The sequence below is a fragment of the Nicotiana tomentosiformis genome, chromosome 2 (genome assembly GCF_000390325.3).
Source record: "Nicotiana tomentosiformis chromosome 2, ASM39032v3, whole genome shotgun sequence".
Taxonomy (NCBI): Eukaryota; Viridiplantae; Streptophyta; class Magnoliopsida; order Solanales; family Solanaceae; genus Nicotiana; species Nicotiana tomentosiformis.
Window position 1 is genome coordinate 157,311,285 of NC_090813.1, and position 11,790 is coordinate 157,323,074.

Sequence of the window (11,790 nt, forward strand, 5' to 3'; positions counted from 1 at the left end):
TGCTCATACTATCCGTCCGCTTCAGGATGAAACGCGATACTCAGATAGACCCACATGCCTAACTCACGCTGCACAGCTCTCCAAAAGTGTGAAGTGAACCTCGGTCTAAAATTGTGGAAATGGGCACACCATGCAGGCGGATAATCTCCTGGATGTAAATCTGAGCCAACCGCTCTGAAGAGTAAGAAGTCATCGTGGGCATGAAGTGTGCGGACTTAGTCAACCGATCCACAATAACCTAAGCATCATCATACTTCTTCAAGGTATGTGGAAAGCCTACCACAAAGTCCACAGTGATGTGCTCCCATTTCCACTCCAGTATCTCCAATATCTGAGTCAACCCACCCGGTTTCTAATGTTCATACTTCACCTTCAAACACCCAGAGACATATCCATCATTGTCTTTCTTCATCTTCCGTCACCAATATTGCTACTTCAAATCACAATACATCACGTGGCACCTAGCTGAATGGAATACATGAACTGTGAGCTTCTTCAAAGATCAACTCTCTCAACCCATCAACATTCGGAACCCAAGTCCAGCCCTGAAGCCGTATAACACCATCACCTAATCACGACTTTCTTGGCACCACCCCGCTGCACCGTGTCTTTCAACACCAACAGTGAGAATCATCAAACTGGTGATTGTGCTCCAACAATGATGATTGTGCCCCAACACAAGCAAGAATCCGGATAGGCTCCGAAATGTCCATCCTCATGAACCGGTTGGCCAAAGGCTGAACATCTATGGCTAGTGACCTTTCCACTGCCGGCAAAAATACCAAATTTCCCATGCTCGCCGTCTTCCCGCTTAAGGCATCGTCCACCACATTGGCCTTCCCCGAATGATATAATATAGTTATATCATAGTATTTCAGTAACTCTAACCATCTACGCTGCCTAAAATTAAGGTCCTTATGCTGGAATAGATGCTGGAGACTCTGATGGTCAGTATAGACCTCACATGGAATGCCGTATAGGAAGTGTTTCCAAATCTGGAGCGTGTGAACAATGGCTGACAACTCTAAATCATGCACAAGGTAATTATTCTCATGGACCCTAAACTGACGACACATTTAGGAAATCACCCTACCACCATGTATCAATATTGTGCCAAGTCCAATACGCGATGCATCATAATATTCACTGTAAGATTCCTAACTTGTGGGCAACACCAACACTGGGGTTGTAGACTAGGCAGTCTTGAGCTTCTGAAAGCTCTGCTCACACTCATCGGACCATCTAAAAAGAGCACCCTTTTGAGTCAACTTGGTCAATGGTGCTGAGATAGATGAAAACCCCTCTACGAACCAGCGATAGTAACCCGCCAAACCCAAGAAACCCAAAATCTCTATAGCTGAAGTAGGTCTAGGCCAGTTCTGAACTGCCTCAACTACTTAGGATCCACCTTGATACCCTCTGAAGACATAACATGACCCAAAAATGCAACCGAGGCTAACCAGGACTCATAATTTGAAAACTTGGCATATAGCTGATGATCCTTCAAAGTATGAAGTACAATTCGTAGGTGCTGCTTATGCTCCTCTGTGTCATGAGAGTAAACCAGAATATCATCAATGAAAAAAATCACGAAGGAATCCAAATAAGTCTTGAACACTCAGTTCATCAAATCCATGAAGGCTTCTAGAGTATTAGTCAGCCCAAATAATATTACCAAGAACTCATAATTACCATAATGAGTCCTAAAAGCTGTCTTAAGGACATCTGATGCCTTAGTCTTCACCCGATGGTAGCCAGATCTCAAATCAATCTTGGAAAACACCTTGGCACCCTGAGGCTAGTCAAATAAATCATCAATCCTAGGCAACGAATACTTGTTCTTGATAGTGACTTTGTTCCACTGCCGATAATCTATGCACATCCTCATCGATCTATCTTTTTTCTTAACAAACAACACCGCCGTACCCTAAGGGGAAACAGTAGGTCTAGTAAATCCCTTGTCAAATAAATCTTGCAACTGATCCTTCAATTCTTTCAACTCAGCTGAATCCATACAGTGCGGTGGAGTAGAAATTAGCCAAGTGCTCAGAACCAAATCAATGAAAAAGTTGATAACCCTGTAGGGTGGTATACCCGGCAAATCTGTAGGAAATACCATAGGAAACTCGTCCCAACCGATATCAAATCCATATAAGGAACCTCTGCAGCCAGATATGCTAGACACTGCTTCTCAACCATACGGCAAGCCTTCAAATATGAAACTGACTTGCTAGTGAAGTGACTACGGGTCCCTCTCCACTCTAATCTAGTCAACCTCGGCATGACTAATGTTACAGTCATGGCATGACAATCCAAGATAGCGTGATATGGGGATAACCAACCCATGCAATAAATAAACTCAAAATCCACCATATTCAGCAATAAAATATCAACTACAATATATAAACCATTAATAGTAACAACACAAGACATGTATGCCTGATCAACTACTATAAAATCTCCAACCGGTATAGACACAGAAATAGGTACATCAATAATCATGGGGCATACTCAAATGCGAAGAAAAATATGAAGCCAAATAAGAATATGTAATATTTGGATCAAATAATACGGAAGCGTCTATATGACACACTGAGATAATACTTGTAATAACTACATTAGATGACTCCGCCTTAGGTCTAGCTAGAAATGCATAATAACGGTGTTGAGCTCCACCAACCTATCCTCTACCTTTGGTACAACCTCTCACTGAGTAGCCTCCACCTCTAATTGACTGGCCCTCACCTCGGGCTGCCTGACCCATGCCTCTAGTTGGCTGTGTGGCTCATGGAGCCATTAGTGTCAGAGTCATGGCACGAGTACCCTGCTGTGGCATACTGCTCTATGACCTGGAAAAAACTTTGCGACTTGCCTAAGATCCCCATATTTATAGCAAGACCTCAATTGATGTGACTCTGACCCTAGAACTGACCTTGTCGACCTGAATAACCATCTTGGTAACTATGTATCGGAGATGCACTAACCAGATCTAAAGGTGCATTGTATACTAGTTGCTCGGGATAAGGTCCGTAAGCATTGTGGCTTCCTAAAGCACCATGGGTGACCTGTAGTGCTGACTGAACCGACCTGGTAGGATGGCCTTTACCAAAGGAACCCCTACCTCCAGACAAGTCACCACTGAATCCTCCAAATTGTTGGGGCCTCTTGTCAGAGGTCGTCTTCCTAGCCTAGCCCCTGATGCGCTCGATCGTCCTAACGATCTCCACTACCCGAGTAAAAGAAATCTCATCCTCGGTCTCTCTAGCCATTTGAAGTCTGACGCCATATGTAAGACCATCTATAAACTTCCGCACCTTCTTCCTCTCAAGGGATCAGGATAACTACATGGAGTGATAAATCTGCAAATCTACTCTGATACTGAGTAACGATAATGTTACCCAAAGGAGGTTAACCTGCTGGCCTGCCCTGCACGTACACCTGCCACCACCTCTTTGCAGAACCATGCATCTGAAATACTGTGAAATCAACTTTGTTGGACTACATTATACCCATGTTACGCAACGTCTCATGGCAACAGTCCAAAAAATCTCAGGGGTCCTCAGAAGGTGTACCACTAAAGTAAGGGGGAAATAACTTGGTGAACTTGTCAAACTTCTTTAGCGCATCAGCTGACATCACGGGTCTCTCCCCAGGCTTTGTAGCAAAAACATATTTCACTGCACCAACTGGTAGAACTGCTAGGGTTTGATAACCGTGAGCCATCAGCTCTAGAGTATGGGTAGCAGGAGTTTAGGCTCCTCCCCGGCCTGAGAAAGGGCTGGTGGTCCCTGGGTCATACTCTACATAGGACCCACCATGCGGCCTAAGGCATCCTGACGCACTGGGTAACAATGAACCCATCTAGGACCTGTGTTGGTCCCACTGGCTCTATCATAATAGGGATCTCATCATCGTGGTCTATCTGAGGCTCGATATTGGGTGTCACTGCACGTGCTCTAGGCTGAGCTATGCTTCTACCTCTGGCTCTAACTCATCCCCGGCCCCTACTCCTGTTAATGGCTGCAACCTAGGGCTCCGGCTCCTGATTAGCTGTGGATAACGTACGCATACTCACCATCTATGAGATCATAAGAGAAGAATGATTCAAATGTAACGATAGAACAAAGTCACACGATAGAGAAAGAAAGAATGTGAAGTTTCCTATAGCCTTTTTGCCTTTAGAAGATAAGTACATACGTCTCTATACCGATTCTCAAGACTCTACTATGCTTCCTTATAACTCGTGAGACATATGCAGTCTAGTACTTTGATACCAACTTGTCACGACGAAATATCCCAACCAATAGGGGTCTTGGTGGCGCCTAACACCGGTTGCTAGGCAAGCTAACACATAATAGAAAATACTAAAAAAATGGCAACAAATAGCTAATAACAGGATAATAACATAATGTGAAAAATATTCTAAGATATAAATAATGAGACTAAATACAATATCTGACGTAAACCATCCAATGATGTGGAGTCACAAGTACATGAAATTCTAGAGGTTTTCTACATACACTATTCTGAAAGAAATATAACACTGTCCGAAATGACATGGAAACAATACAATTGAAATAAGAAAGTGACTCTAAGGCCTGCGAGTGGAATGTAGCTCTGCCTTAAATCACCGTCTGGTATCCGCTAAGCACTTCTGGGAATACCGCTGGTACATATATCCGGATCTGCACAATAAGTGTAAAAATATAGTATGAGTACAACCGACCTAATATTTCAGTAAGCATTGAGCCTAACCTTGACGAGGTAGTGACGAGGCTAAGACAAGACACCAATAATTGGATAGGGACATATGAAAGGGACAACAATAGGAAACATAAAGTAAAGTATCACTAATTAAACCTCCTTCCAAGGTGAATAACGAAGACACAAGACAAGTCCACATTTCAAATATCAAAGTAAAGAGCAATGAATCAACCAAATTGCACGACATCACCATTCGTGCTTTTACTCTCATCCTCACATAATAATATGAAAGCAACTGCAAGGCGTCACCCTTCGTGCTTTTACTCTCATCCTCACATAATAATAATAAATCAAGTGCACAACATCACCCTTCGTGCTTTTACTCTCATCCTTAAATAACAATAATAATAAAGGAAGTGCACTACATCGCCCTTCGTTCTTTTACTCTCATCCTTACATAATAATAGTAAGGCAATTTTACGGCATTACCTTTCATGTTTTATCCTCACGTTCACTCAAGCAATGATATCAATATGTAAATAAGGCACGACAACACCCTTAATGCATTTCACTCTTCCTCACCAAGCCATAACATACAACACATTGCCAAACAAGGCGGGAACCATATTCAACATCAACAATAGTATTTGAACACAACTAGTTATATGAGAATCTCCCAATAATTAGTGCCAACAACCAATCAACAATTTCCACGATCTCAACACCAATATCTCAATAATGTCAAAATGGTCGATAACATGAAAACGAGAAATTAAAGGATTAAACAATCTATCTAAAGCATGTAATACATAATAAACAACATAACATGGTACAAGTAAGGCTAATTCTACCCCCATGCTTTTTCCATGGACAATGCATATACACTCGTCAACTTGTATATATGCCACCCCAACACATAGATCATGTCACGCCTCGACTTCGGGGAGCGCGACCGGTGCTCAATAGAGTTACCTCGATCGAGCAAGCATGCACAGTGCCATCTACCTAACTCACGCACAAATAAGGGGAAGAATACAATTCATTAATAAGTCAATAAGAAGTCATGTGAATAACACCGGTTCATTTCCATTAGTTACGTCATTAACAAGTTTTCAAAACAGAACATTGTACAATCATAGTTAAAGTGGAACAGATGATAAAATTACAACAGTTTTAGTTAAAACTTCCCCAAAACAGACACAACCCACACTATGTTTGCGGAGCCTCTAACAGTAACAAAAGAGTGCTATGACAGTGCCGGCAACAAGGCCCCGACTATACCTCAAAATGCTATGTACAAAGGATAGATGATACAGGACCCCGAAATGAAGTGGGGCTCACCAAATCAGCAGAGAAAAGGGTGTGCTGCAATCACTGATCAATACCACATACTATGGAACCACCTGCATCCATTAAAGATACAGCGCCTCCGGCAAAAGGGGCGTTAGTACATATGGAATAGTACTAGTATGTAAAATTAAGCACCCTCTCATTAGAATGAGCAATAGTAAACGGAGAATAAAACATGATATCAATAAGAGATTCAACCGGTATCAAAGTGTCACATTAGTGAAAACGTAAATTTCAAGTAGGTTTCGGCAATTTAAGTTGGGAGATCTTTAGCACAGATATACCACCGTGTTTTAGCACGGAGTCCGGTCTCAGCCCGACCGGCTAAGCCGTCTCACCTTGAGACATACCCTCACAATACCACCATGTGTGCAGTATGGTGTCCGGTCTCAGCCCGATCGGCTAAACTGTCTCACCACAATGCCATGTGGGTCGACATTACATCACATCCCATATAAGGGGAAACAGTCTCGTCACATTAACACGGGGATTTATCCCTCAATCACTCCTACACCGGCACGTGTAGTTACGGGGTTAGGTTGTTCCGACCTACCCTTCCCGGTGGCTAGTCGATACTCCCAAGGCATTTGTTATTAAAAGTATTTACCACTCAATTCATATTCTTTCACATGTCATTCATTTTATTAACATCATTGGCCATAACGCAGTATCATTCTTGGCACATTGGCCGTACTTCATAATTCAAGCTCACTATTCCACTTTTAATCATTATCAAGGATTTTCAGCAATAAGGCATTTACGTTCAAGACACTAAGCATACATATGAGCAAACAAGAGTCTCAAGTGCATTGAGATTTCTTACACAATTGGCATTAGCTATCATTTGAAACGCAACTTGAAGCCATAGTATTCAGCTAAGCAACCAATACTTTGAACACATTACTAAATAGTAGTACAACTTAACAAGAGCATTTGGAATACGTATTGAACACAAAAGTCTTTTGACACAAAGTTTATTCGGAATAATCCATTCATAATGAGTAACTTGGGACTTACAATGACATTGTGGGGTTCAATTCTAACGGAAGAGTTTAGCCAACATACCTTTCCTCGAGCCTTTTTAAATTACTACAATGTTCCAGAACTCTTAGCTTCCTCGATCTATTTGGAAATATGGCAAAATTGAACATAAATTAGGAGGGAGTTTATGGTCCCATGGTGGATTCTTTCACCCCACTACCCAAAGTATACCCAATTTAGCTCAACATTCTTCCCCCAACCCTTTATAGTACATGCATATAAAATAAACAATTCCCACATCCAAGAATTGCCTTACTAATTATTATTTTTAGTTAAATTTCGAAATTGAGGGTTAGGGTGTAGAAACTTACCTCTAGGATGAAGACCTAGTGATTTCTTCTTACAATTTTTTCAACTTTGAGCAATAATTGATGGATGATGGGCTTAGGAACTCCCCCTCACTCCTTGGCACTCCCTCTCTCTAGAATGTATATTTTTGCTTCAGAAGTGGTCCATTACTCTAATATATCGAAATAGGGTCGGGTAAACAAATTAGAAAAAAGGAGCCCCGTCACAGATCTGCGATCGCATATGCGACCGCATAATGCTTTTGCGGTCCGCGAAATGGCCCCCAGTAACTGGGCAACACTGTTTCAGTCTGCGATTGTTATGCGGTCTGCAGACCTGTTCTACGGTCGCATAATGCACCGCAGGACTTGTCTGCGGCCGCATAATGCGCCACAGACCTTCCTCCAAACTTGACCCACTTTTGATTCCCTCTACGGACATTATACGGTCCGCAGAGTGATTCTGCGGCCTCATAGTGGGCCGCAGAAATGTCTTTTTCTGCCGAAAGATTTCCTTTAGTCCCCAGCACCACGAAACTTTAATTTCCTTAGTGAAATTTTATTGGGCCTTACAGATCACATAACAAACATACTCTATTATACCTTATTTTCCTCAAATCAAAGTTAATCAAGACACTTACTTCTTTCAGAAACACAATCAACAATCCAACACCACTTTTCTTCAGAACAAGCTTCCAAACCAATCGAATCTAGTCAAATATCGTTCAAGGAATTCAAAATAAGCTTTAGACACTATCCACAAATGAAAAAGGTTCAATCTTCAACTAAATAAAAAAACTCAACAAAAGTCAACTCGGGCGCACGTGGTCAAAATTCGAAATAATTAAGACCAAATTCTGATGTTTGCAAATGCAAACCATTGATCGCAAATGCAATCAGTGCCTCATCCACTTAGTTGTCGCAAATGTAATTAGTGCCTCATCCACTTAGTTGTCGCAAATGCAACTCCTCCTCACATTTGCGAAGGCCCTCCATATTGCAATTGTGGACCAAGCTTCGCAAAAGCGAAGTAATGCCCAACCTTCTAGTGTCGCAAATACAACACCCAGAGAGCAAATGTGACTCCCATCTAGTTCAAAAATGCGACGTTCCTTCACAAAAGTGAAGTCCCAGCTCCCAGTCCCCCTTCACAATTACGAGCCTGACATCGCAAATGCGAGGCTTGCATTTGTGAATAGGTCTTTGCAATTGCGAGACCTGCAGGTTCACACACTAGATTTTTCTCAATAGTTCTAATATCATCCGAAACATATCTGATACTCACCCTAGCCGGGCTCAAATCCGAACATTCACACAATTGTAATAACATCATACAAGCTCGTTCGCTAACACAAATAATCAAAATAACATGAAATATCAATAATCGATCTTTAAAACTCTAGATTTTCAACCTCAAAACTCATTTTTCAACTTTTCACATAATGCGCCGAAACAGTCCAAAAACATCACACAAGTCCAAACACATCATACAAATCTACCAGAGTTATCAAAATACCGACCCGAGTTTGTTTACCAAAAACGTTGACTGTGGTCAACTCTAGCCACATTTAAAGTCAAAAATCACATTTTCTTCAAAGTTTCACAGATAAACTTTTGGAAAAATGACACGGACTACGCACGCATGTCATAAATCATCAAATATATCTATAAGAGGTCTCGAAACACATAAAGGAAATTTAGTACTAAAAATGATTTATCGGGTCGTTACAATGAGCTTTTAGTCGCATTTGCGATGATGGGTAGAGAAGGGGTTGTTTTGCATTTTCGAAGCCTATTTTGCACTTGCAACACTCGAAATTGTGATACCTATATTGCAATTGCGAGATCAGAGGCTCAGGCACTGGTTCACATTTTCGATCAGTTATTCTCTTTTGCGAACATAACAATTGCGAACAAACGATACCTGCAGCTGGGTAAAGGTAGGGTTTCGGGATTTAGCTTACTTCATTCTATCTTTGAGACCTAGACTCCACATAGAAGAAATTTTGGAGAGCAATGTCATCCCAACCTTATAGGTTAGTAACTTTAACTTATTTTTGTTCAATTTTCAGATGTGCCGAGCCTAACCTCGACAAAGTAGTGACGAGGCTAAGGCAGGTCGCTTACATTAACCTGTACGCAATCATAGTAATAACAACAATAATAGAAATAAAATAGGTAACTCATTTTAACAGTTGAAACCAACTTGACAGTCATAACCAATTATTATTTCAATCAATTTCCGTTGCGATGTGCAACCCGCTCCAACAATATAATTCATCAATAAATTTCTTGCATTTATTATGTGTTGTTGTTCTCTACTATGGTTTTATGTGAGGAGATTGTGCCATGATGTATACATGAGATCTTTGTTATCTATTCTCTTATTTAGCTTTACATTTTTACTCGTTTCTCTATATTTCCATTTTTCTTTTTTCTGCTTATTACTCGTACACGTTTATAGTAAGTCTATTGACATAGCCTCGTCACTACCTCGTTGAGGTTGGTCTCGATACTTACTAAGTACATGGGTTTGGTTGTACTTATACTACACTTCTGCACTTCTTGTGCAGATCCAAGTATTGGTCTCAGTAGCATTCAAAGGTGATTATCTCGGACCCTTTTTTCAGGAGACTTGAGGTAGTGTTGTTTGGCATTCGTAGACCCCATAGTCCTCTTATTATCTATATTTACTGTTTATTGTACCAGACAATATTGTACTTTTCATTACAGACCAACATTTAGTGCTCCTAGTGGCTCATGTACTTGTGACACCAAATCTTGGGAATAGTATTAGACAGTGTTTGGTTGTAGCCTTATTATGAGATTTCACTCTTCATCCTTATTGTGATGTTCTCAAGTGTTAAACTGCTTTATTTATTGTGGCTAATGTTGGCTTGCATTGCAAGTGGTGTTTGGCGCCAGCACGATCCCATGGGTTGGATTCTGGGTCGTGACAAGTTGGTATCAGAGCCCTAAGTTGCATAGGTCTCACGAGTGTTGAGCAAGCTTGGTAGAATCTTTAGGATCAGTACATAGACGTTTGTAGTTATCTTATAGAGGCTATAAGGCTTTAGCAAACTTCACTTTCTTTCTTTCTCTATTGTGTGACTTTATTCTATCATAAAGTTTGAATCTTTCTTCTTTATTCTCTCACATATGATGAGGATACATGTTTTGTCTGTAGCTAATGAAGAGACAGATTGCAGCCACTACCAAGGGTAGGGGCCGGGGCAAGGGCGAAGGCAGAGGTATAGGCACAGCTCATCTTAGATCACGCATAGCAAAACCTGTAGCCGAGCCCCAAATAGTGCAGGATGATTAGATTCCAGTTCAAATCTAGCCAATAGGACCAGCTCAAGTCCCAGAGGGGTTCATTGCTAGCCTAGTGCTTCAGGATGCCTTAGTCTGCATGGAGAGTATGGCTCAGGCCGCAGTGCTTTCTGTGGCACCAGCCACTTCTCAGGCTAATGGAGGAATTCAAACTCCCACTACTCATAACCAGAGCAGATGGCCCATGGTTATCAGACCTCAGGAGTTTGACCAGTTGGGGTGGTTTGGCCTATTGTTGCTACACAGCCTAGGGACAGGCCCACGTTGTCATCTGATAAGCTGAAGAAGTTGGAAAGATTCACAAGTTGTTTCCCACTCACTTTAGCGGTTCCCCTTTAGAGGATGCCCAGGACTTCTTAGACCGTTACTCAGTATGAGACTATATTTGTCAATTTGTCTCGCCATGCAACTATTCTGATCCCTACTATGAAAGAGAAGGTACGGAGGTTAATAGAGGGTTTTGTATATAGCATCAGACTTCAGATGGCTAGAGACACTGAGATTGAGATTTCTTATACTCAGGTACTGGAGATCGCCGGGAGGATTGAGCACATTAGATTCCATGCAATAGAGACAACCTCTAATAAGATGCCCCATCATTTTGGAGGATTCAACGGTGCCTCATCTTGAGGTAGGATTTCCTTTGGTAGAGGCTATTCTATAAGATCGGTACAATCAGCAATATAGGTCACACCGGGTACATCTGGCGGCCGTAGTGCTTATGGAACTTGTTCCAAGCAACTAGCGTTTATTGCACCTCCAGCTGCCATTATTGCACTACCAATTCAAAGCTACTACAGTTGTTATTCAGGTCGTCAAGGACAACCTAAAATGCAGCAGCCACGCCATCCGAGGAGCTGTTTTGAGTACAGAGATGCAGGTCATAACAGGAGGTATTTTACCAAATTATAGAGCAGTATGCCACAACATGATACCCGTGCTATAATTCTGGCACTGGTTACTTCCCCACCCGCTCAGCCAGCTAGATATGGGGGTCAAGTAGCTAGAGGTGGAGGACATGTTTTCGTGGCTCAGCCTCATTATTATGCATTTTCGTGTAGGCCTGAGGGGGAGT

General features: G+C 41.7%; 1 protein-coding gene across 1 annotated transcript; it reads right to left on the reverse strand.

Moving 5' to 3' along the window:
- Positions 1 to 1,393: 1,393 nt before the first annotated feature.
- Positions 1,394 to 3,723, reverse strand: LOC138905922 (uncharacterized). Its single transcript, XM_070194435.1, has 2 exons — positions 3,573 to 3,723; positions 1,394 to 1,545 (listed from the first exon to the last, which is right to left on the reverse strand). Exons 1-2 carry the CDS (start codon positions 3,721 to 3,723, stop codon positions 1,394 to 1,396), a joined length of 303 nt encoding a protein of 100 aa, XP_070050536.1.
- Positions 3,724 to 11,790: the final 8,067 nt, after the last annotated feature.

Coding starts and splice junctions, on each gene's coding strand:
- LOC138905922 (XM_070194435.1), bottom strand. CDS start 3,723: ATGGCTCACGGTTATCAAACCCTAGCAGTTCTACCAGTTGGTGCAGTG. Junction 1,546..3,572: donor ATTTCCCCCTTACTTTAGTG/GTACACCTTCTG, acceptor CTCATGACACAG/AGGAGCATAAGCAGCACCTA.